This window comes from Electrona antarctica (genome assembly GCF_951216825.1).
Source record: "Electrona antarctica genome assembly, chromosome: 2".
In the NCBI taxonomy this organism is placed as follows: domain Eukaryota; kingdom Metazoa; phylum Chordata; class Actinopteri; order Myctophiformes; family Myctophidae; genus Electrona; species Electrona antarctica.
In genome coordinates, this window is record NC_136807.1 from 22,795,115 (window position 1) to 22,821,845 (window position 26,731).

The 26,731-nt window shown below is 42.1% G+C and overlaps 2 protein-coding genes across 5 annotated transcripts in view; one reads left to right on the plus strand and one right to left on the minus strand.

Annotated features, from left to right (window-relative positions):
* The window catches only part of LOC306934868 (ubiquitin-conjugating enzyme E2 variant 1), a 521,434-nt gene extending 508,071 nt beyond the window's left edge, over positions 1 to 13,363 (minus strand). Inside the window, exons 1-6 of one of the 3 annotated variants that reach the window (XR_013791348.1) lie at positions 13,114 to 13,363; positions 8,530 to 8,649; positions 7,839 to 7,930; positions 7,140 to 7,284; positions 6,347 to 6,559; positions 1,618 to 5,181 (exon numbers count right to left, since the gene is read on the minus strand). Coding sequence is in view for 2 of the 3 variants with exons in the window: in XM_079517677.1 (XP_079373803.1) it covers positions 5,060 to 5,181; positions 6,347 to 6,559; positions 7,140 to 7,284; positions 7,839 to 7,930; positions 8,530 to 8,649; positions 13,114 to 13,318 (897 nt within the window). In the remaining variant the exon portion in view is untranslated. Of the gene's footprint in view, positions 1 to 1,454; positions 5,182 to 6,346; positions 6,560 to 7,139; positions 7,285 to 7,838; positions 7,931 to 8,529; positions 8,650 to 13,113 lie in introns of those variants that run through there. The other 2 variants (XM_079517677.1, XM_079517679.1) reach the window with 2 other exon arrangements.
* Positions 13,364 to 13,704: 341 nt separating this feature from the next.
* On the plus strand, positions 13,705 to 24,811 carry LOC306939564 (uncharacterized protein). 2 transcript variants are annotated; one of them, XM_079524159.1, is made up of 10 exons: positions 13,705 to 13,835; positions 13,939 to 14,002; positions 18,742 to 18,839; positions 19,017 to 19,095; positions 19,384 to 19,590; positions 19,773 to 19,906; positions 19,993 to 20,262; positions 23,098 to 23,192; positions 23,428 to 23,490; positions 24,552 to 24,811. In XM_079524159.1, the coding sequence occupies exons 1-10, from the start codon at positions 13,786 to 13,788 to the stop codon at positions 24,803 to 24,805; spliced, it is 1,314 nt and encodes a 437-aa protein (XP_079380285.1). In that variant the 5' UTR covers positions 13,705 to 13,785; the 3' UTR covers positions 24,806 to 24,811. The 2 variants fall into 2 exon arrangements, with proteins under 2 accessions (XP_079380285.1, XP_079380286.1); XM_079524160.1 differs by lacking the exons at positions 13,705 to 13,835; positions 13,939 to 14,002; positions 18,742 to 18,839 and having other exon boundaries at positions 19,071 to 19,210.
* The last annotated feature ends 1,920 nt before the right edge of the window (positions 24,812 to 26,731 follow it).

The window sequence follows — 26,731 nt, forward strand, 5'->3', positions numbered from 1 at the left end:
AATCCTTCACATCAGTGGATGTAGGGTAGGCGTTCTGCAGGATTGGGTCAGATGGATAACCAGAATAATGTGGTTTTTAAATGTGCAAATTAAAACAAAAACAAAAAAATAAAGAGTGGGCACCTAAACTCTTGCTACAAAAATGCTACAAAACTATAACAAAAGAAAAAGGTGTGATAGTGATGTTCATATAATGCATACTTTACATTATTTCACCCCATTTCCAAAGCATAGGCTAGACCTAGGTGCCCACAATGTTTAGGTGCCCAGTGCCCACTGATTGATTTATTGAAGGTCCGGAGGTGCCCTTTGAGAGCGGTTTTGTCGGAGTCAAGGGATTCCCATCATGTCTTAATGGCTGTTGGTAGGGCGTTCCACATTTTGGTGGCATAGGAGCAAAATGAATTTAGTCCCCGTTTGTGCCGAATCTGGGTTGCACGTGGTTTGCTGAACTCCCTCTGGTGTTGTGGGTATGGACTGCATTGACATTAAGGAAGTATTTAGACAGATACATGGGTATCTTGGTGGTGTAGAGAATCTTGTGGACCAGACCCATTGCAAGATGCTGAACTCTGTCGTCAACCCTAAGCCATTCCAGCCTGTCAAAATGGGCAGGGGTGAGGTGGGTTCGGGGAGTGAGGCCAAGTAGTAGCCTGACGAGTTTTTTTTTGGGGGGGGGGGGGGGGGGGGAGTCTGGAGCCTTGTTTAAAGGGCCTTAGAGGTGCTGTGGTACCATTAGGTGCATGCATAGTCGAAGAAACCTTGTACAAGGGCTCCTGTTAGGGTTTTCAAGGCGTTTTTGTTGACCAGTGAGGAGATCGTGTACAGGAATCTTGTTCTTTGGTTGACTTTTTTGATTACGTTGGTGGCCATTTTATCACCGGAAATATTTTCCTCCAGGATGGAACCTAGGTATAGGTAATTTCATTTTTGCGTGTGATAATATTGTCATCCACTCTAACCACTCTTCTCTAAGACAGGACCCCATGGCTGAGACAGAAGCAAAGAAGTGTGGGTCGTTTGAGCTTTGATAGCACTATAATCAGTGACTGTTGTACAAATATTTTTTGTTTGGGAGTGTGTGGTTCAATAGTGTTAAAGCGGCACTATATAGCCTAACTTTTCTTTTCATGAATAAAATGTAATTTTGTCATGGGGGTGGTTGTATTTTGACAATGAAACTATGATCTAATGTAAAACACATTTTCCAAACATAATCTTGGCCGATTATCGTTACTTATTTAGGAAGAATCAATAAACCATCAACCAATTTTATTACACCGTTTACATAATCCTGATTACATGCAGGCAGTTAATATCAACCCTGTCTATGCACAAATATTTACAACATGCTTATCAAATATAAACAATTTTGTACATCAAAAATTGTTTTAAAGTTTTGCCTCATGGTCATTTGTAAGACAGACCTGAGTTAGTAAAGAAAAACACATGGATGTTATTGAATCTTTTATTTAGCTTAATTATAAATAGCATTGTATACACATTGTAAAGCCTCCCGGATGGAAGACAACAAAAAGGCATCAAGGTATTGTTTTATGACATCTATCTAAAAGTCCTTCCTAACCATTACACATAACCGTTATCACCATACCTAACCACCTTACATAACCATCATCCAACACCTGCCTTACAAATACATGGCAAGTAATGACAATTTAATAGGTCAAATAGTTCCAAAGATTGCTAGCAAGATTAGCAATAAAATGTAGTAATAAGGAGCATATAAGGCAGTAATAAAAGTCTAGGGAGGGATCACTGCACAGTATGTACATTACACCAACAATTCTGTTTTTATAATTTGTAGACTATAGGCTCTATGCATCTGCTTTTATAATTTGCAGACTATAGACTCTATGCATAACAGTAGTTCCAGGCAAAGAAGGTTGATTTAGAAAGATAGACTACTAAATGGGCGCCGTGGTGGTTAGGTTATTACCTAAAAACTTTAGTATGCGTAGTATTTTATACAACTAGTTCCATTGGGCAACACATCTCTTTTCTTTATGGAGTGTCAATTCAACTAAAGTAAACCCTTTAAATTCACATCCCCACCCTTAAAAAAAATTGTCTTGAAGCAAGACAAACTAAAACATCCTCTCGATAACCTACTAGTTTGTTGCACTATGGCAAAATATAGGTGCTTAAGTATAAGTCATTTTAATGAATAATGTTAAGATTATTACACAGCCCAACACAAATCAGGGATGGAAAATTAACAACGTAATCTCTTCAGCACAGCAGTAAACAACTCAACACTCCTTAATATTAGAGAAGACGTTAAAAGGAAGTATTATGACAAATATCTACACCAACGTTACTCCTGAAATAAATGTCAAGTTTTTCTCATTTCCAAACTATTGAAGGTATGTCGTATTACAACTTTCTAACCATTGTCATGTAAAAAGCATTTAGTTCAAATTAATTTAGACCGTACATTGCAGCAATCCAACTAACCCAAAGAAAGCATTTTACATAAGCAGGGCATCATAAGGCCATAATGATAAAACAATTAAGTGCTCTCCTCTCCTAAAACAAAACTCACAAATGTTCAAGTGCATTTAACAGATACCAACATTCTTATAAAGTAAAACTGGATAAATGGACAGCAAAAAAGCAATATGCAAGCCTCAAATATTCATGAGCATGAGCTGATCATCCATTAACATGCATTAATTTAAACTAGCACACATGGCAAACTAAATCTTTCACAATACTTTTCTTAGTGCTGGGCAAACTTGCAATTACATAAAGTAATTTTTGGTTTGAAATTAAACCCCTTTATGTCATTAATGAGCTGATTTGAATAGAAAACCCAGTAGAAGATCCAACACCCAGGTCATTTACTACGTCAGTTTTTAGTAGAGTTCCATGTTCCTTGAATTTAAAATAACCTTTTGGCCGTTAAATCTGGAGAGCATTTTGGTCAAATATGAGTGATGTGACCAAACAGAATAATAGGGCATAGCAGTGGCTTGTTTTTAAAGTGTAGTTTTTTTAATTTTGAGACAGGGACAGGGAAAATTAAACAAATACTCCCTCCAAGATGTTTTTGAAAATAGCAGATCTATAGCTGATTTATATAGGTTAAAAGTGGTTTTGTTCTAGGCCGCTTCTTTTGGACTAGTTTTCGTAACCTAGGTTGCTTATTTCTTTCGCAAAATCTAGCAACACCAACTAGCCCCATTGTACTACAGAGTATAAATTCAATTTAAGGAAAGTCGGTGACTGAATATTTTTGCGTAAACAAGCCAACAAGCCATGCAGCTGTGTGCATGCATTACAAGCTGCTAAGCTTATGTAAGTGACATTTTGAGCATTTAAAAAAAAAGTTGTCATGCAATTGTTACTTTTTAAACTAATATTTGCGTCCTTTGCAAATCAAGCAGTACAGAGAAAAAGGCGCGACAGGCCAACGGCTAATCCATCTTTAACTTCTGATACAAGACATATTGTTGAGGGCATCTCTATTTATATTACATTTACAAATTAATGACTTAAGCATGAAATAACTTTTAACGTTATGCATCTTTAGCTCTCGATTAAATTACTACTCGTTACTTACTACCAGCCCTCATTAATAACAAGTATAACAAGTACACTTGTCAAGGCATTAATGTTGCACTTTGGCAATATTACTCAATGTGCTAAAAACGTAATCCTAACTTTACAAAAAAGCGGTGTGTAAATGGCACGTAGCAGATATGGTTCATATCGATACAAATCCTAGTTAGTTAGCAATGACATTCACAAGAACATTACAAAAGTGTGCTGCTAATGCAAACAAACAAGCAAACAAGAGATAACACACAATTACTGCATCAGTGGTACGTAAGGCTGCTGCTGCGACAATAAACACAAACCACCTGTTTACACAGTAGAGCAGTGGTTCTCAAAGTGGGGTCCTTGAGTGGGTTCCAGGGGGTCCCCAGCTAAATAATTAGGAACCAAATGAATGCTTTACACTGTAAAGTTTACAGGTATGCAACTCTGAAGAATGGAACCAAATGTGTGGCGTCCTTGAAATGTTAAAAATGTATGAGAAACTATGCAGTAGCGTGATGGCCAAACCACAGTACTATACACAATAATCTGAGGGCTAAACAAGCCTACATCACCAAAACATACAAATTACAAGTAGATATTATTTGGCCAAAATCTTTCTATAAGCCGTCTAATCTGTCAAAATAGTTTATTTATATTTTTTCTTATTTTTCTGTAGATAAAATGCAAAGAAGCCAGATGCGAGAAACAACTTGACCTGAATATTATTTTTGTCCTTGTTAAGCATTGAGTAAAATAGTACAAAATAAAACCTGTTATGAAACTCTAAAATTGCAATTTGCTCATAAATGTATGTAACCTTCATTTAACCAGGAAAAATCTGATTGAGGTTTCAAGACCTCATTTCAAGTGAGACCTGGCCAAGACAAGGCTTAACTATTCTGAATTAAAATATTCAGAATGATCGGCCGAGCCCTACTACTTTAATCCACACTTCTTTTTGTCATGTATAAATGTATTCATTTATTAAGCCAGCAGTTATAGGCGCATTGTCATTGTCTCTGAAAAATAGTTAACTTTATTTGGCTTTGGAGAAAATAAACGCAGCAAAGCAGTGAGTTTTTTTCTTCTCTTTTTCAAGTAAGTTTGTTGCACCGTTTGCGGTTTTCCAAAAGATATTTAAAATCTCTTCTCCAATTAGCAGTGGTGTCGGTCTGTCTGTCCACACATTCTGACAGGATGTCACCTCTGAGAAGCGGTGAGTTCTGTTAAGGTTACAACAAAGTATCCGAACTCGTCAAGGGAATTGAAGAGATTCTGCCATTTAAAACAAAGATCTCCATGAACAATTCCCATCAAGTACTCTTCAAAAAAAAGCAGAGAACGTGTGCTGCTTGCTGCGGGACGTAAAAAGCTTTGGCAACGTGTTGGTTAAAGTTTGTCTGCCTGTAAGATTAGCGAGCAGACAGAAGAGAAACAGTAGTTGTGTGAGGTACTGGAGGGTCGCTGCTGAAGGCCTTGCGGGGAGGGTGGAGGGTTACTTGACCTTCTCAGCCCAGTTCAGGTCATCGGAGCGGGGCTTCTCTCCGGTCACACTCTGGATCAGGTCCTCCACGGTCCGCCAGAAGCCCAGCCTCTCCAGGGGGTAGTTCAGCCAACCTGGCAACACAACAGTCATTGATATCAGCTCAAGTGAAGTCGCGTCTGTTTTCAGAGTAAAAGCGGCCATGTCTTTCCGGCACCCCAGAGCTCAAAATGCGTGGCCAAATACATATAATTTTGGGGGTCCTTGACCTGAAAATGTTTAAGCTCCAGCTCCACTCATATAGCAACATACGTTTTTCACAAAAACTTTGAATCGGCGTCTGTCTTAACCCATTTAGGCCCGATGTCGGAAAAAAAAAGAATATATATATTCAAAGATTTGTGCCGCATTTTCACGATTTTTCTAAAATAGCAGACCTACAAGCTCGTAGCGCGCCACTCGGTAGCGCGCTATGAGCTTGTAGATCTGCTATTTTTCAATAGCTAAAGTATAACATAATGCTTAGTTAAAACACAGAATGGGTTAATAATGTATATAACCTGTAGTGATTCAGAAGCAGGTCTCATGTTGTGTTAATAATAATGTATATAACCTGTAGTGATGCAGAAGCAGGTCTCATGCTGTGTTAATAATGTATATAACCTGTAGTGATGCAGAAGCAGGTCTCATGTTGTGTTAATAATAATGTATATAACCTGTAGTGATGCAGAAGCAGGTCTCATGTTGTGTTAATAATGTATATAACCTGTAGTGATGCAGAAGCAGGTCTCATGTTGTGTTAATAATGTATACAACCTGTAGTGATGCAGAAGCAGGTCTCATGTTGTGTTAATAATAATGTATATAACCTGTAGTGATGCAGAAGCAGGTCTCATGTTGTGTTAATAATAATGTATATAACCTGTAGTGATGCAGAAGCAGGTCTCATGTTGTGTTAATAATGTATACAACCTGTAGTGATGCAGAAGCAGGTCTCATGTTGTGTTAATAATAATGTATATAACCTGTAGTGATGCAGAAGCAGGTCTCATGTTGTGTTAATAATAATGTATATAACCTGTAGTGATGCAGAAGTACTGTAGGTCTCATGTTGTGTTAATAATAATATATATAACCTGTAGTGATGCAGAAGCAGGTCTCATCTCATGTTGTGTTAATAATGTATATAACCTGTAGTGATGCAGAAGTAAGTCTCATGTTGTGTTAATAATAATGTATATAACCTGTAGTGATGCAGAAGCAGGTCTCATGTTGTGTTAATAATATATATAACCTAACCTGTAGTGATGCAGAAGTAGGTCTCATGCGGGGACACATGATGGACACGGTGGTGTTTGCGAGGCAGGATGATGTGAAGGTCCTGGAGCAGGACCACCCAGCGAGGCAGCCCAAAGTAGGTGTGCGACCACTTGTGGATCTGGTTGGTCAGCGTGACGAAGATGGCCACAGCAAACAGGTAGCAGTACCATGGGTAGTTGCGGTAGACCTCCGCTAAAAATGAAAAGAAATAGAGACAAGAGTGGTGGGGGGGAAAAAAAAGAGTGATTGTTTTTAGTTAAATATTTATTGTGTTTTTCTGTATTATAAAGGATTTCACAAACATAAAAACTTGTTTAACTCATTTTTGGCAGCCTGAGCCTTTTGGCAAAAACTTGTCCAACTCGTTCTTGAATCCTGCAAAGCTATAAAGCTGCATTATCTTTATACAATACACTATTGTCATTTTTTAAATACTCAGCAAACCTATTGATATGAGGGGCTGTGTGCACACTGCACGGAACATGTTTTTTGAGCTGCCAAAATTAATAGCCTTTTAAACCACATGATCCCGAGCGTCTATTCAGAGGGCGAACATTTGTTGGAAACAGCAGATTTTCTTGTTTATGCATAGGCAAGATAGGCAAATGTTTTTGTGTGACTCTGTACTAGTTGTATGACCAAGTAGGGTGTTATTTTACGAAAAACACACAAAATGTTTAAAATTGGTTGTTCTATGGTTGTTCAACAGCAACAATATAACATGCTGAAAAACAAAGTAATGAGAAATGCTGTGCATCTTTTGCTGTCTCACCAGGGGAGAGGACCAGGAATGACCAGGCCATGTGTGCCAGAGGTACGACGGTCAACATGCAGTTGTCGCCGTTGGTCTCGATGAAGTCGTGGCGAGTGATGGCCGTGGGGTCGATGTGATGCTCCCTGAATGGTCTGATGAAGGCCTGCATACATGGGAACACGTTGCCTGTTAACGCCTTAAGACCTGAGGCATGGGAACACGTTGCCTGTAAACGCCTTAAGACCTGAGGCAAATTCTACAAATGCCTTCTAAGTCAGTAGTTGTCAAACTTGTTCGAGCCAATTAAGGACCAATGTATTTGGCTGCAAATTCAAGTAAAGAAATCTCAGACCCAGTCTTAAAATGTGATTTGTGAAACAAGAGTGAAAGGAACCTTTCACTTAAACTATACAACGGATCTCTTAGCAAAATACAAGCACACGATTCCTTCGAGTGTGTGCGACAAAAACTGTGGGAGGAGTAGTGCGGCAAAGTATCGCTCATTTACAATAACAATAGTGCGACCACTAATCATGATATATTAGTATTTTAGATTATTACTATTTCCGGTGTATGAAACGCTACCATAGAAGACATGCTGACTTTGATGGACTCCAAATGACTGAAATCAGTCAGAGTGACTAGGAACTTTAATCAATGGACATTGGCTCTATTCTACACATGGTTTCCAGTCAAATAGGTGAGTGGTTTATGTACCTTCCCAAACACTGGGAGGTCCACAGAGCCCCATGAATCGGCCCCCCAGTGCACCAGGCCCGAAAAGAAGTCTGCCGTGAGGATTCCTGTCACTGGAACAGACATACAAACACAAACAGGATGTTATAGAATGAAATGGGCCATGATGTACAATGATGATTTGACATTGCATCGATCCGTATCCGAGTACACTTCAATCGGCCCTTAGACTACCTCCATGTGGTCCCTGGGAATGGTTGGGTGATCCGCTCCGAGGAACGGTACGCAACATTCACACTACCACACTACTATCTGCCAAGTGGTCCCGAGTGCGCACCCGGGATCATAGTGTGAATTTGTACACAATGTACTTTACTTGCAATGTAAGTAAAATATTTAGGTGCTTTAACTATTTCCATTTTCAATACTTTTACTTCTACTCCACTACATCTCAGAGGCAAATATTGTACTCAACAAAAACATTTTGAAAACTTTATTTGAAAGTTACTAGTTACTTTCTAGATTTTTATTTACATTTGGTACTCTAAGTAGATTTTGATGCCGATACTTTTGTACTTTTACTCAAGTATATTTAGAATAGCAGACTTTCACTTGTATCAAGCAGAGTATATCTAGTCTACATTGCACTATTGATGCTTTATCATTAAAAAAAAAAAGTACATTTTCCACCAGTGGTGTTGTGTGTACTCACCGATGGCCAGCAGGATGCTGGTCACGTGACCCAGGTGGAAGTTGGCGAGGAGGTGGATGAAGTTGAACGCCATGAGAGAGAAACACAGGAGCACACTGATCCACTCCTGACAGCGTTTACCTTCAAAGAACATACGAGATGAAAAGACATGCCATGGATTAAAGCTAAATAAAATCTCACAACTGAAACTTTGTGTCAGGCCTAAAGCCCTAATCTGAGATTTGTGAAACGCAGAAAGGAGACCCCCCCCCCCCCCCTACCCCCCCCCCCCCCCCCCCCCCCCTCCTCACACTAGTACTGTGTTTCATAAACAAGCAAAATATGTAAAAAAAAATGTTTTGGTAGCCAATACAGCCAGCCAGTTGAATAAAGCACAGAATAGATTAAAACTTTGACCTTTTATGAAATATTTTATAGTTTCCTATTCTATTGCAGTTTGACCACCTCAAATACTCTTTAATCTTAACATAACTAATAACCAAAAATAGGCTATCTACAATGATTTTTCGAATCTTCTTCTTCTATTCCTTTCGGCTGTTCCCTTCAGGGGTCGGCACAGCGAATCATCTGCCTCCATCTCACCCGGTCCTCTGCCTCCTCTTCTCTCACACCAACTTACTTCATGTCCTCTTTCACTACATTCATAAATCTCCTCTTTATTTGGCCATCCTGCCTGGCAGCTCCAACTTCCAAGTAACTTCAGCATCCTTCTACTGATATACTCACTATCCTTCTCTGTACATGTCAATACCATCTCAGTCCAGCCTCTCTGGCTTTATCTCCAAAAGATCTAACATGCGCCGTCCCTTGGATGTACTTGTTCTTAATCCTATCCGTCTTTGTTACTACCAGAGAGACGGTAACATTTTAGTCTCTGGCATCTGCTGCCTCCAGCTCTGCTTCCTGTCTTTTCCTCAGTGCGACTGTCTCAGTCTAAACCATAGCTGATTCTTTCCTATCACACTTGCCATGTTTCTCCACCCATTCCAACCTAGCCTGGAAACCAGACAAAGAAAAATGCCCTGGGTGATAATTAGTCTGGCCATGCCAGACTAATTATCTCTCACACACACACACACACACACACACACACACACACACACACACACACACACACACACACACACACACACACACACACACACACACACACACACACACACACACACACACACACACACACACACACACACACACACACACACACACACACACACACACACACACACACACACACACACACACACACACACACACACACACACACACACACACACACACACACACTCTTCCAGGGTTCTCGCACTAAGCAATGTTGTCTCTCTCGGTTTGCTTATGAAAATAGAAGATGTATTGTTCAGAATATGAGTCCAGTCATTTCGATTACATCACTGGCCAAGGTCTACAGCAGCCGGCAGCACCTGATCATGACATAATACTGGCCACTCCAAAAGTCAATAAGGCATTATCAGTTTCTCATGTACAGTTTATCACCCAGCCCCAAATCTATCTAATCTAATACCTTTACAACTGAGACAACGCTACAGTATGATGAAGACCACCTGATGTATGATACGTTGCACATCGGACTGTAGGAAAAGCAAGAGTGCGGCACGATTCATTGAAAAAAAGATTGTGATCTAGATTCAGACACCGATGCAATCTCATTTCTAAATTTGAGCATGAATCATCCAGCACTAGTTGGCTGTCCAATTCATTTTAGTTACTCGTGTTTTTGCTACAAGAGAGACTTTAAGAGCGGTTTAAGTCAAGCACTTTGATGTTAAAGCCACAGTAGTTGGCTCCAGGTGCCACATTTTGAATGTAGTATTGTTCAGCAACTACAGACTAAAGACAATAAATATTTTCATTGAAAAGACTGGAATCGTTTCACATTTGAGCAAGAATCATGCAGCACACTTCGGTGTGGAAGATTTACATACAAGGGGCGGTTACAAACATATTGCAACTTCACAACAAAAACAGTCTCACTTTGAATAGTGGGCCAGAGCAATCTCCCCAGGGATTTTTCTTTTCCTGATTTGACTGGTTTCCAGGCTTGCACTAAAAAGCAGCTGGACCTGTTAATATACATGCTGCCTGTCTAGTTCTTACAACAACAAAACAGAGATTGAAATGCAAAAACTGTGACCCACATTCTGTCAGAGGCAGCATCAGTGACCAAACCACCCCAACAAGTGATTTTCAACAGCTAACAAATCAGCTCAGATCATACTAGTAGTATAGGGCTGACCCCCCCCCCCCCCCCCCCCACACACACACACACACACACACACACACACACACACACACACACACTTTATTTTTAAATCAAAATAGCTGATCTAGAACTAAGCCCACAATGCATTGAAGCCTGATATGTTGTTGACTGAGAGCTTGTAGATGATCTGCTACCCTTCAAAGCCATGTGCTTGAGCTCCACAAATCACTGACTCATTATTTAATCAACAACGAGAACTCCATTAAACAAAAAATATCAAATGTACAAGTTTGCAACACACAAAGTGACGGGCTGTGAGCTTGTATATCTGCTATTTTTGAATAGCCAACCTAAATGGATAAAGTGGTAAACGATTGTGATGCTACATTAACCCTTTTGTCTTCATCCTCTCCCCAGCCCGGACGCCACTTTGAGAACCACCGTTATAGGGCTGTCACGATTACAGATCTATGTTGACGATTATTTGTCACACAAATAATTGTGATTCGTGTATTTTCTTTTTATTGAACAATGGAACGTTAACATTAGTATTTCTGTTTGGCTTTTAGGCTTCGTAATCACAACTTGCACAGGGCAGATATGACAAATAACCTAAATTTACAAAGAATTCACTGACACACAAAACGTTTGAAAATGTATGGACATTTTTCAACATGGAAAACGATTTGACGATTATCTAAAATAATTGCTATTAGGCAATTGTGTAATAATTGTGACAGGACACCCTACAGTACAATGACGTTTAAAGTAAACGGGACAGTTCCAGCAAAGCTGCATGTCAGGTATGCGTTGTCTTTGTATATAAACAATAGTCAGAAGGACTGTATTTAGAGAAGCTACTGTCAGAGGAACACAAGTTATTCTCAACTAAACCTAAAAGAAAGAACTCGTCAAACGTTTAAAAGGTACTACGGTATGGTAGATGATGATCCTTTGTTAAAATAACTGTTACTATCAGACTATATTATAGTCTGATAGTAGCCTACTCAGTCATTGCTAGAGTGTACTGTTTGTTCAGTAACAGGGTTACAACATAAAATGCATTTTGAGGTCAGGGTACCAATTTTATCCAATCAGGATGGAGACCTCAGTCAGGATACAGATTTAAAAAAGTGAAATTGGAACTGGAACACTACAGGGAGACCTCTGCTATTGCGTAAACACTCACAGCAATGGCTACCATCAGGAAGAGTGCTTTAACCTTTAAACAAAAAAACAAAAAATAAATATATATATACACGTTTTGAAAAAAGGTTTTGTTTTGACCAAAAAAGAAAAAAAAATATATCACCTACCATAGGCTAAAAAATATAATAGCATACACTACCTTTAACTCATTGAACACCATGACAGTAAAGCAGAAAGTTCTCTGTAAATACACCTTCTACTGAGCTTTATTCCAATGTGTTTTGTACATGCATTACTGATGAATTGAGTACTAAGGACCAGTGCTTTTTTTGTGTTGTTCTTTTTAGCAAGCATTAACCTTTGACTGTACTACTGTACTGTTCAAGTTGCTCAAAACGTTCACTCCTATAATAATAATTGTTACGTCTCGCTACCCATCGACTCCACATCTATGTGCTGTGGGTGTTCTGTGCCCATCAGCGCCACCTGAGGGACGCAGAGCACCCCACCTCAGCACAGGTGTGATCATGGTCCTAAATCATTGTCTTTTATTTGTGTGCATCTCTCACCACACACACACACACACACACACACACACACACACACACACACACACACACACACACACACACACACACACACACACACACACACACACACACACACACACACACACACACACACACACACACACACACACACACACACACGTTGTCTGCAAAATACCTACATTGTGTCATATGTAGCTCCTTTCGGAACCCTACATTAAAGTTTCTGACATTTTGATGACTTTAGGGGTCCAAAGGAGCTCAACCCGGGGGGTCCGGAGACGGGCTATGTCATATTATACTATTGTAATAATAGTCTTCTGTCCAATAAAACTGACATAGCTCAGTGTATTGTGCTGTATGTACTTACATTACTATAGCATAAAGACGAATGGCATTATAATTTACATACACTAATAGTAATAGTTTGCCAGGTTTGACAAAGGAATCAAAGCTGTAACGTCAAATCAAGAAAACATTACATCACATTTTTGAAGAGTTACAAAATAATGTAAGCCCAAGTTGGTCGTCGGTCAGTACGGGTACTACAAATTCTATCTACACACGCTTCGATCTACAAGCTCGCGTTGTGAGCTTGTAGATCGACTAGTTTTCGGGTCCAAGGCAAGCATTTGGAACCATAGGGACCGCTTAAGACTCACTCACCTGATGAGTACAGATTGGCCAGTTCCCGGGCCCCAGCGTGCTGTGGCCCCCATCTCTTGCCCACCGGACCCCCCTGTGGCTCTGGTTGTCCTGGTCCCTGGGACCCCCGGGGTCCCTGAGGCTGAGGAGGGCCCTGAGGTTCCGAAGGGCCACCACACCCGTCTGTAGAAGCGTCTTTCTCCATTCTTCCTCCTCTTCTCAACATGTTGTAGTTCCGCTGTTTGCTTTGCTTCTGGTGACTGGTGCTGGCCCCGCCCCCTTCCTTCATTCATGACAGACAGCAGCCAACCAGCGGATCGAACCACAGAATGCGTCACGACGCTTTGACCAATCACATTACACGCCCGATTAAGCAGCCACTGAGCAAAATTAATATTGTTTTTATTAAATAAAAATGTATTTTTATAAAATAAAAAGAATACAAATTATTATTGTTATAATAATAAAACATATTATTAATATTATTAATAATAATAACGACTTATATATGTATTGATTTTTATGTTTTAGTAGGCGGGGCTCCCGAGAATGCTGCCAAGTGACCTCGTATATTTTGACGGCGAAAGGCGGAGGACAAACTTAATTGAACCACAACATTGGCGAGTTTTGAAAGTCCACCAACAAAGAGAGTAATAAGACTTTAAAGCCGGATTGTGTTATTAAAGACAGAGCATGGCGGACAATACGAACGCCACAACAGCGGAGGCGCAAACAAACGCACGGTAAGAAACTACAAGTTGCGTTTGTATGAGTTGATACTATGTTTATAATATAATGTGTTTTAGTTTAGCATCATAACATTGCGTTTCTCTTCTGTCTTCACAGTACCATTTCAGAAAGCACAACTTCATGTGGAGATGTTCCTCTTTCTCAATGTCCTGCCCTACAGGTCAGTCACTATGTGTATTAGCCTACTGGGTTAAGTCAAACTGGGTTTATTCATTTCAGTTTATGTTTGAGTTATTTGTAGGTATAGGTTTACGAGTGCACAAGTAGTTTTAGTTATAATAATAATACATTTTATTTATAAGGTGCCTTTCAGGGCACTCAAGGTCGCCATACAGTTTAAAAACAGTTGATACAAAAACACAGTTTAAAAGCAAAACAAAACTAGGGCACAGCTTGCAGCAGAAGACACAGAGGTCAGCCATATGCCTGCCTAAACAGGTGGGTTTTGAGGTGAGTTTGGAATATGGTGATAGAGTCCATATTTCTGATGTCAGGGGGAGGGAGTTCCACAGGTGGGGGACAGAGCGGCTGAAGGCTCTTGACCCCATGGTGGAGAGACGGGCTGGGAGGACTCTCAGGGTGATGGAGGAGGCAGACCTAAGAGACTGGGTGGGGATGTTGACGTGGACAAGGTCAGACAGGTATGGGGGGGCGAGGTTATGAATGGCCTTGAATGTATGGAGAAGGATCTTGAAGTCGATACGGTATTTGATGGGGAGCCAGTGGAGTTGGTGTAAAACAGGGGTGATGTGACTGATGACAGGGGTTCTGGTGGCAATACGGGCAGCAGCGTTCTGGACTAGTTGGAGTTTGTGGGGGAGACCAAAAAGAAGGGAATTACAGTAGAGTCTAGTAATTGACAAGAGAGTGAACCAGGATTGCGGCACTGTGGGGAGTTAGAGAGGGGCGGAGGTGGTTGATGTTTCTGAGGTGGAAGTAGGCGGACCGGATGGTGCTGTTGATGTGGGTGTGGAATAATAGGGTACTGTCGAAGACGACACCCAGACTCTTAACCTGAGGGGAGGGGGAAACCTAGGAGTTGTCAATGGTGAGAGTGAAACTGGGTTGCTTCAAGCAACCCAGTTTCACTCTCACCATTGACAAGCAACTTGCTTGGTGAGTGTGGATTTGGAACCAATGAGGACTACCTCGGTTTTATCACTGTTAAGTTTGAGGAAATTAGAGGTGAACCAGGACTTGATTTCCTGCAAACAGGTACAGAGGGAGTAGGGTGGGAAGGTGGAAGAGGGTTTGGAGGAGACGTAGAGCTGGGTGTCGTCCGCGTAACAGTGGAAAAGGATGTTGTATTTGCGGAAAATCTGTCCAAGCTCCAAGGGGGAGGAGATAGATGACAGCAGCCCTTGTACAAGGCTTCTTTGACTATGCATGCACCTCCTGCACCACAGCACCTCAAAGGCCCTTAAAACTAGGCTCCAGACCTCCCAAAACAAACTGGTCAGGCTCCTACTTGGCCTCACCCCCCGAACCCACCTCACCCCTGCCCACTTTGACAGACTGGCATGGCTTAGGGTCGGCGACAGAGTACAGCATCTTGCAATGGGTCTGGTCCACAAGATTCGATACTCCACCAAGATACCCATGTACCTGTGTAGATACTTCCTTAATGTTAACGAAGTCCACACCCACAACACCAGAGGGAGTGCAACGAATCATGTTCAACCCAGATTCGGCACAAACAAGGGACTAAATTCTTTTCGCTCCTATGCCACCAAAATGTGGAACGCCCTACCAACTGTCATTAAGACATGCGAATCCCTTGACTCCTTCAAAACCGCTCTCAAAGGGCACCTACGGATGGCTGCAATTCGAAACTGGCCCCCGTAAAATCTGAATCCCCCCCCCCCCACCGCCCCCCCCTTTTTCCCCTCACTGTATATGTTTCTTTTCCCTTTTTACCTCCATTATGATGAATTCCTGTACTGTTCTTTGTCTATAGAAGTGTCTATTTGTACGTCTCTAAATGTTTTGATGAATTGAACATGGTGGACCCTGTTGTAAACAAGTGTAATGCTTAATTGGGTCGTCCACTCACAGTTAACAGCCTTTGTATTGAGTTTGTGCTTGAAATGTACTGTAATTCTGCAAACTGTTAATACAATTTTCAATCAATCAATCAATAAATAGGATAGGGCCAAGAACAGAGCCCTGGGGAACACCGGAGGAGATGGGGGAGGGATGGGAAGTGAATGATTTGAGCTGAATGAACTGAGTACGGCCAGAGAGGTATGAGTGAAACCAGTCTAGGGGTGTGTGTTATAAATGCTGTTTGCTTTCCATCCAGGTTAAGCCCACATTCCATGGTTTTGATATTGTGTAGACTGGGGGTCAAAAACTGAAGAGAGATGGACATTGGACACAAAGAAAGACAATGATGATTTCCTGTTTTTGGCTATAGACCAATTATTTGTTTACAAACATTGGGACTGGTCGCATGGGTGACTGTTTCATGTAATCAATTCCCAACAGATCTCCAAACCTGTTGTTATGGGGAGCGCTGGTTTCAGTCCATTCAACCTCCTCTTGTGTGTTTTGCTAGTGAGATGCACCAGGTATAAGTGTAGGCTATACGGTGCTGCGTTACTACTTGCCTATCGGGCCATGGCTCTTTAGTCAACTGGTAACGTACTGTGCCTTTTGGAATGGGGGGAACACGGGTTCGCCTCCCGGCTGAGGCTACATTGGTGGCAGCGGTGTGTTTGGCTAACCTCTACAAGTATGTTCCCGGAACGGTACAGACCTTAATCTATGTAGTCGACAGTTCTGTCAGTCTCTCTGGGGCGGAGATCCCCCCAGTCAGTCGAGCCTAGCTCCTGGCTGGTGCGCGTGGACGCGCTTCCAGGTGGGGGGGGGGGGGCGACTGTAGGCTATACGTTGCTGCGCTACTACTTGCCTATCGGGCCATGGCTCTTTAGTCGACTGGTAATGTACTGTGCCTTTGGAATGGGGAACCCGGGTTCGCCTCCCGGCTGAGGCTACATAAGCACACCTAGGATTCCATGCACGGCCAAAAGCCGCTGTCTGCCGGCGTCTGTTCTGGGTTTTTAGACAGCTGGTGGATGGAAATGAAGCTCCACCCACGCGGCAGATTGCTGCGTCGGCCAGATTCCCGGAAAAGCTTGCACCAGCGGCATTATGCCGCGTGGGTGGAGCTTCATTTCCATCCACCAGCTGTCTAAAAACCGGGAAGAGACGCCGGCAGACAGCGGCTTTTGGCCGTGCATGGAAGTTCAGGTGTGCCTGCACTGAATCTAGGAGACATTTATACTTCAAAGCGCAACAGTGTTGCGCACAGAGAACAGCTGATATACAAGCCCACATCGCATCGCGGATGCGACTGTTGTGAGCGTAGAGGTCTGCGTGTGCGACACCATAGCGGGACGAAGCATAAATTATACTTGATGGGCTGCAGTTGCACGTGCAGCCATGGACAAACAGGCTCTGGGTCAGCGCAGGCACACCTGAACTTCCATGTGCGGCCAAAAGCTGCTGTCTGCCAGCGTCTCTTCCAGGTTTTTAGACAGCTGGTGGATGGAAATGAAGCTCCACCCACACGGCATAATGCCGCGTCGGCCAGATTCCCAGAAAAGCTTGCACCAGCGGCATTCTGCCGCGTGGGTGGAGCTTCATTTCCATCCACCAGCTGTCTAAAAACCAGGAAGGGACGCCGGCAGACAGTGGCTTTTGGCTGCGCATGGAAGCTCAGGTGTGCCTGCGCTGTATATGAGAGGCAGGGTTCTTGTGCTGCCGGTATGCGAGCGCATGCTGTTGCTTATCAGTGTGACGTCGTCTGTTAACTTAAGGCGTCTATATAGACCGATTCAGAAACGCGTCTCATGGTCGCAGGCAACGTATTTCCTGTAGGCGGAGACGACATATCTGCGGTTTCCCCGCACCTCCTACTACAGTGAATGGAAAAGTGACTGATGTTAGTCTGCCTCAAACGTTACTCTTTTACCTGCTTTTTACTAACACTAACATTACAAAGATGCCCAGAACATCGGGATGAACCTGTGTAGTTTATGGCTGCTCCAACAGTAGTGGCAACATTAAAAAAAAAAAAAAAAAACGGAATGTCAAAATATCTACCGGTGGCTGAGACGAGACCAGAGCCATATAGTAATGGTTGAGACAAAGCAGTGAAAGGTCCTGAAAGATACATAACGTCAGTCTTACCCAATACCCAATCTTTCTGTTTTAGGAACACAAGGCTGCTGTACTTTATACCTCATACTTTAATGCTTAGTATGACATTCCGTTTTTTTTTGTTTTTGGAATGTTGTCACTACTGTTGGAGCAGCCATAAACTACACAGGTTCATCCCGATGTTCTGGGCATCTTTGTAATGTTAGTGTTAGTAAAAAGCAGGTAAAAGAGTAACGTTTGAGGCAGACTAACATCAGTCACTTTTCCATTCACTGTAGTAGAATAAAGGAGGTGCGGGGAAACCGCAGATATCGTCGTCCCCGCCTACAGGAAATACGTTGCCTGCGACCATGAGACCCGTTTCTGAATCGGTCTATAGAAGTGTATTTGTACGTCTCTAAATGTTATAATTAATTGAACATGGTGGACCCTATTGTAAACAAGTGTAATGCTTTATGGTGTCGTCCACAGTTAACAGTTTTGTATTGAGTTTGAGTTGTGCTTGAAATGTACTGTAATTCTCCAATCTGTTAATAAATTCCTCAATCAATCAATCAATCAATCATTAAAGCACATAACATTCCATGGTTTTCAGGCCATTAGCAGTAGCACCTGTTCCCATCGTTTTCATATTCATTGTACTGACTGGTGGAACTGTTTTTTTGCAATGGCTGCATAAACTCTGTTTCAAGATAAAACGTTGAATAATATCAACATTCCATTTATATTTTACAGAAATGCGTGCCACCTGGATGTGACTATCATGTGTGCTCTGTTGAGGAGACACAGAAAGCCACTACAATACTGAAGGAGGAGGCGCAAACAAGCACATGGTAAGAAACTCGTTTTTAAACAGCGTTATTGTGTACTGCTGTACTACTGTTTGTAGGAGTTGGTAATGCGTTTTATTACTTAATAAGTAATTGATGTTTGTTGTAGGCGTTATTAATGTGTATTGCCAAATTGCTGTAAACAATAAGTTCTCTCTCTCTCTCTCTCTCTCTTCACAGCATGCCAGAGCTTGCAACATCAAGTTGTGGTGATGGGAACTGTGTTGGTGGTGGTCTTTCTCGCTATCCTCTCTTACAGGTTTGATTGATTGAACATTGTATTAACAGTTTGTAGAATGGGTACAGTTCAAGAAAGTACAGGTCAATACAAAATCGGATGGATAAAACCAGAAAAAGAACTAAGACTTGTTTATGTAAGGGTCCTCCATTTTCAATTCATCAGAACATTTAAAGACATACAAATATACACAACACTGTTGTGGCTATTCAACTTATAATATTACTCTTTTGTTTGATTGCTAATGCTTATGTTACTGTTATCCTGTATATGTTAGCTTCAATATCCCTTTACTTTATTATTTCATAGACTTGGCTTCCACCTGGGTATGACTATCATGTCATCGCCTTTGAGGAGAAAACTACTGAAATGGACCATGGTGCATTTTGCGCTACTTTACGGCTCCCATTTAACACTGAAGAACACATTAAACAGTGGTTTCTGGAGATGAAGGACACCCCAGCCACATGGAGGGTCAAATGCCAAAGACCAGCCTGCACAACGAATATCTATAAGGTAATGAACCTGAACCATAAGCTCTCTTTTTCTCCATGATCTACACATCTCTTTGCCAAAACTAGCCAATCTACAAGTAACAAGCTGATAAGCACTCTTTTTTCCCCCCATCTACACATCACAAAACAAAAATAGCCAGTAGGAAAATGTTGATTAACCAATCTGCTCATACATATTTTCAGATGGATTACAAATGTCAGCACAATGTACAAGAGCGGTCAGCTACAGCAGGCACCAAAAAGACTTCAAAAAACACCAACTGTCCAGCTAAATTGAGTGTGGTCCTGAAGGCAAGAAGAGAGAGGGTGTCACGGTGGTGAGTTTTTCCACGTTCGCAATAAGTGTTGCAATTATTCCACATATTGTTGCTGACATACTGTATCTTTGTGCTGCTTGTCTCAGGACTAAGGAGGACCCACATTTGCAACAGTATCCAACTGTGGTAATTCTACATAACGTCCACAACCACAATGTATATTCGGCTGAAATTCTGAAACACAGAGATGTGGGAAGCGGAGCCACTGAGAAGTTAACCAAACTCTTTGAGATGGGTCACTCTATATCTTCTGCCATGTCAGTTCTCCAACACGACCTGCGAGCAGAGCATGGTGGGGAGTATATCCATGCTTCTGTTGACCGAGCCATATGCCCGGACCGTGGTTTTGCCGAAAGGTAACGTTTTAAACTTATGTTTAATTCTCAATTAAGCACAATCTTAAGAGCTCCCCTTTCCGGGTTCCCACAGTCATGAAATTGGAAAACATGTTTTCCAGACCTGCATGGAAAAGGTTTGGAATGAATTAATCAAATGTTTGGATATGCATTGTTAAAAGATGTCCGTAAACACAGCTGACATTGTGGCCTAATGAGGATGTCACTTGACAAAAATAATAGATCTACAAGCTTGACGCGTTCCACGCTTCCACAGTGCGTTAGCTCGTAGGTCTGTTGTTTTTGAGCAGGCGTATAGGCCCGGAAATGTGGTAAAATGTGTGGGAACCCTGCCTTTTGTACAGACTCTACAAAAAACAATTCATGGCAGAGTTTGGTGTGAGGACGGGTCCAGGCATGCTTGCAGCACTGGAGAGACAGATAGAGCAGTACAATGATAGTTGTAAGCAAACGTGCGCCAAGCTGACATCAGCTGGCCTGGGTATATTAAAATGTATTTTTTCAGATATGGAGTCATATCCATAACAATGTCTTTTTTTTCTTTGTGTTTTGCTTTGCATGTACCACCATGCCATAGATAATATTTGAAGAATAATTCCACATCTGCTGTGTTTCAAGTTTTCTTGTTTTTAGGCACCCTAAGCCGGTCCTGACATACTTACAGAACCTGTACTGCCATCAGGACAGTTTAATGAAAAACGTGATTTTTTTCTTCATAAAAAAAAAGAGAGAAAGAGATTGCTATAGCCAGTTAACATCTAAAATTACAACGTATAGGCTTTTCCTAAATGGATGAAGGGCTCTTTACTGGGCGTACTGCGCTCCCCATGTGAACACAGACAATCACACCGCGAGTAAACGCCAGGTGCCAGAATCGGAGGAACCGAATCAAACATTGAGAACCGGAAACGGTTCCATCACATTTGGAACCGTTTCCGGAACCTATTTTATCACACTGTCGGTGGTTATCAAACTTTCTAATTTCAAGGACCACCATAACTCTTGAGTGTATAAATGTAACCTTACAAGTCAATTTGTATACTCCCAGAGTTACAGACCTGTAAGGGTCCATTTGGTTCCATTTGTATACTCCCAGAGTTACAGACCTGTAAGGGTCCATTTGGTTCCATTTGTATACTCCCAGAGTTACAGACTTGTAAGGGTCCATTTGGTTCCATTTGTATACTCCCAGAGTTACAGACCTGTAAGGGTCCATTTGGTTCCATTTGTACACTCCCAGAGTTACAGACTTGTAAGGGTCCATTTGGTTCCATTTGTACACTCCCAGAGTTACAGACTTGTAAGGGTCCATTTGGTTCCATTTGTACACTCCCAGAGTTACAGACTTGTAAGGGTCCATTTGGTTCCATTTGTACACTCTCAGAGTTAAAAACCGTCAAGGGTCCGTTTGTATATTCAGAGTTACAGACCTGTGAGGGTGCATTTGGAACCCTCTCAAGTAACCCAGAGGGACCCTGGACCTCACTTTGAGAACCACTACAACAACATGTATGCAATACTGCATGTACAGTATGAATGATGTGTTTGTTTGTTTTTTAGATGGAGTGCCATCTAAAACATGATCATCAGGTATTATTATAATATAAGGAGGAAGAACTTTTTCCAAAAAGTGTACAGTATTTGTTAAAATCATTATTTTATGTGGACACGCCCACCAGTTCATTAAGTATGCCTGGTTTGCCTGGTGGGTGGTGATCCACCTGAACTGAAGCCGCACCCACAGCTGTAGTTGTATGATAAAGGCCAAGGGGTTAGGGGAGGGGCTGATAGTGTGATGTCACTATTTTACTGTTTGTTGTCATGATTTGTCACGACTCGAGTTGGCTTCGTACGACGCTTAAAAGGTCTTTAAATAAATACTTTTTGAAATGTCTATGGGAGAAATGCATTGGGATTCATTTCCTGGGCCTGGCGTCGTCATGAAAGGGGGCGGGGACTGCGACGCTCTATACACCATTGCACATAAAAACGACTCCAGGGTGTCTAATGATAATGAAGTACTGTCACCTCATAGACACATGAATAACTGGAAAAATACAAAAATTGTGGCACTCCATCTTTAATGATGGGAATCGTTAAAGGGAACGTGAAGGAATGGGACTGTTAAGAGGTAATCATTAAGGAACCTTTCATCGTTAAAATCCTAAACTATAACCGCAATCCAGCTCTTGTTGCAGACAGAAATGTGCATGAGGCAAGCACGAATGTGACAATTTCACAGGAGTGCGCCACTGTGTCCACTTGTGGCTCCGCCTCTCTCATCGCCTGCGCCTTAGTCTCTCCCCACAATTTTCACATGTTTCCGGTTTCCATACAGTCTTTCTTGGACACTGAAGCTCTTAAGGGAGAAAGCCGAAGTGATGCCTCCTCCCCATTTCTGTTTTTTCTTTACAGTCACGCATATTTATCCTAATATAAATTAAAATCATCAAAGCATATCTTGCTGCTTAGCAGAAATGCATATTTTAATATGACAGCTTCCGTTTTTGGATTTGCGGGCAGTGTAGTTCCAGACTTGGAGATTATGGAATAGTTGTCTCAATTTATAGAGACTACCCGCTCACATCTCAGCGAAAATTAATTGTCACTTCCTTTCTCACTTACTGCCTTTGAATAATCGATTAGCAAAAACCCTAATCGGTCAGATCCTTACTATAGCCGGAAAGGAAACTTAACAAGCTATGGTGATTTATCTTCTCCTGATGTAATGAAACCATGTCATGAGAGCTCTGTCTCTCTCCCTGAATGTGTGTGGACCGGGGGATGGCTGATTGATCCTGTATTCTATCTTTTTATTCCGTCTTTCTTTTGCAGACTGTATAAAAAGTTGTTTAAGAAAGCCTGTTTGAGAGAGGAGAGGAGGAGGAGAGGTCTGGCTGCAAGCCTGCAGGAATACACCGGAGAGCAGGGTGAGGTTATATCTGCATTCTGCAAGTATATGCCATTTTAACCTTTCCTGTTGCACAAAGTGATCTATTGATCTTTTTTCTATTCTTCTGCTCTCACTCTACCTTTGTCCTCTACAATAATTTCACTCACTTTTTAAACTCTGTAAATATGTGACAATAAAGCTGACAGTGATTGTGAGGTATACGGTACATCTCATAAAATGCCATTTCTATTGTATTTCCATTGTGCGTTCAGATCCCTCAAGCACACATGAGGAGCCCGAGGAGGATTATTATCCATTAGAAGAACCCAACACAGGTGTGACATACTGCAATACTCACAGAATGAACTCCCTTCTTCTCCCACCTTCACAGGTGTTACCGATGATAAGGACCCCCATAACTCTGAGAGTTACACACCCGTGAAGGCTCATACATAGTCTGGATTTACGGTGGTTAGGTGACCACCGAACTACAACATGACGTCACGAGCCGCGGTGAAGAGAAAACCACCGCCACCGCTCCAGCCCCTTCTCTCTGTTTTTACTCACCACCGCTCAATGTTATTTCAGCTCCGGTGGTCAGCTCACCACCGGAGCGGTGGTCACCTCATCACCGAAAATCCAGACTATGAATAGGCCTTGACCCGGGGCCACTTGAAATCCACTCAAGGACAAGGACACTTTGGCACTTTTTCCAGTGGGGGTTGAACCGGCTCAGTTATTTTTCCCCCGTGTAATGTTGAACCAGTCCAGACTTGTTTCCACTGAAATTGAATTGGTTAAGAACCCTAAAAGTTGGTTTGAAACTGGAACAAAAATTGTCTGCAGGTTCCGTGAAAACAAAGGTTCCAAGAATCTAGAACAGAACCAGTTCTAGAAGCAAAGTTATTTTGGTGGAAAAGGGGCCACTGAAACCCACTGGTTTAGCAGAGTGTTTCCAGTGAGCCAACATGCACAATATCAGCACTGTTTGACCAGAATGGAGCCTTAATTAGTATCGGTAACATAGGAAAAAGTTCCGGCCGCCCGGAAGTAGGAAGAGTTATTCTGTGTGCATATACCCTATGACTTGACTAGCCTGGGAGCATTGAAGATTAAGTCTAAATATCAGTTTTGATTTCTGTTAAATTACCTGGCCCTATTTCTGTGTATATTTCTAATGGTAGAATTTATATATGACTGACAAATGAGCTGAAACTTTTTAGATTAATCACATACCGGTAATCGAGATGCAATTTATATGTCAACAAATCGATCTTACTAGCTTGTAGATCTGCAATTTAAGGAAACTAGGGGAAAAGATATGAATAGAGAAGAAAATTCCTTTACTGTATGTGCATACCTGACAATAGAAATAATAAATTTTTCTTTGTTTAAGGCACATTGTCTGCAGAAGAGGTTGAAGCCCAGTTGATGGAAGTATTTGAAGATATCAGAAATAAACTGAAAGATGACCCCACGAGCTTCCGCGCTCCTGTCATGTCATTTGTGGAAAACTATAAAAATGGAAAATGTGCCGCAATTTCACCAAGAAGCTACAAAACGCAGAGGGGACGACCTTCGAAGGCCTCGAGAAGAGACTATCCTTACAAGACGTTTCAGAGAACTACTCAAACAGGAGATCAACAATGATGAGGAAAAGAAAAACATGTGGGTTGGGATCCGGAACCGGATCCAACATTGAGGAACCGGGGCACCAGTATCAATTACAATACCGGTGGTTCTCAAACGTTTTAATTTCAAGGACCACCATTAAATGAGTCAGTGAGGGCTCAGCCCCGCCCCTTTATGCACACTTTCCGTAAACCCAAATTCCAATACTCCAAATCTCAGTCACTCCAGCATGGTGGTAAAGTAAGTAAGTAGCCTTGCCGAGCCATGAGGCCCATAGGGCAGGAGCCTATCTCCTGTTTCTGTAGCGTGAGGCAGCTTGATGTACAAGTACACCCCCTGGACATGTCGCTAGTATGTCGCAGGGACTTACCCCCAATCCACCAGCATGGTGGTGTTACAGTGAAATTGGTGACCAGCTGAAATATGTGACATAATTGTAACGTTTAGCACCCAGAGCTGGAATCAAACCCTGATCTCCAACTCAGCAGACCAGGCAGGCAACAATAAGGCAACAACTTCATATATGGGCATAAAAGGGAGACATAATATCTGGGTGGGGCATGCATTTCCAACTTGCATCGTTCCAAGTAGGCCAGTGCCCAACAGGCACCGCTGTAGAGGCTCCAACGCATAATATCTGGGTGGGGCATGCATTTCTAACTTGCATCGTTCCAAGTAGGCAGGTGTGGGGACGAGATTTAGTGGACATTTGACCTGAATTCCCCTTTCATTGTCAATGGCAAATCTTGAGACGTGTGGGGACAAAAGCTGTATATAGGAGGGGCTAGCACCCATAAAATACATTTAAAAAAACGAGTGGCGAGGAGGTGGTTTCAAAAAGGGCCTAAGTGTCATGAATGACGGACTCATCTTCAAAGTGCTGTCCTAGCCCTTGCAGGCTCTCACCCTCAACAGAGCCATGACCCTCAAGCACTTACAGCTGACGTCACTTAAGTCCATGAGGGGCAACCCCGGCCCTTTTTTAAACCACCTCCTCGCCACTTGTCCTACACACTTGCACTCGGTATGCGCATTAACACGAGGCTGCGCCATATTAAGTGTCGTCCGAAACCAAGCAGCCTTCAGTGGAAGTGGCTTATAAAGCCCTCAAGGGCGAGTCTATGCCGATCTATACCGAGGGTTAGGTATAGTTTCACTGAGGTTAGGGTTAGGTTTAGGCTGTCAGTGACAGCGACTGGCCAATCACAGCACGTCCTTGCACAACCCATTGTATAGTAGGAGAGTAGCGACACGCTTTGATCTCGCCACAAAGCGGGTGCCTATGGGCTATAGTTCCCAACATTGCTCCTATGGCTGGAACTATCCCATTGAGATAGAATGAGCACTTCCGCATTCCATTGTTACAATGTGAGTCAACGCTAGTGTCGCCACTCTTACTATTCCACTCGGGCACAACCCGTGTAGGCTTTGGTATGACGCAGTGTGGTATGACTCGATTGCCTTGTGCAGCCCTGCTCTGTGTCCGCATGGAAACAGCAACCTACAAATGTAAGTACCACCACAAATAAATTATAAATAAACTGCTCCTAAACAATCTTCATCTGATGCAGAATAGACAACGCTTCAACTGATGTTCACAAGGGCTCTTTATTTACCACACCATGAAAAGTGTCCACTCTGGTCTGGAGACTGCACTAATTTTGACCTCTGACACCAGTAGAAGGCCTGCCACTCGGAATTTTACACCTCTCCCACTTAACGGAGAGTGGGGTGTTGTAGAGGAGGTCTCTCGAACGCGTGCGTATGTCACAACAGCTGCCCCGAAGAGCCGTCTCGTGTCCAGCGTCCACTGTCCACTCTTTGTAAGGGATATGCACTCCAGTGAACAGCATTTATCAATTTAGATAATTTTAATTTAAATGTTATTAACTGTCATAAATGTTAATAAAATACACAAACATATTTTGTGTTGTATATTTTCGT

What these genes read in the sequence shown, in the direction of transcription:
- LOC306939564 (XM_079524159.1), top strand. Translation starts at nt 13,786, where the DNA reads ATGGCGGACAATACGAACGCCACAACAGCGGAGGCGCAAACAAACGCA. An exon ending in GAGGCGCAAACAAACGCACG is followed by an intron (nt 13,836 to 13,938) that starts GTAAGAAACTAC and finishes CTGTCTTCACAG; the next exon opens with TACCATTTCAGAAAGCACAA. An exon ending in CTCAATGTCCTGCCCTACAG is followed by an intron (nt 14,003 to 18,741) that starts GTCAGTCACTAT and finishes TATATTTTACAG; the next exon opens with AAATGCGTGCCACCTGGATG.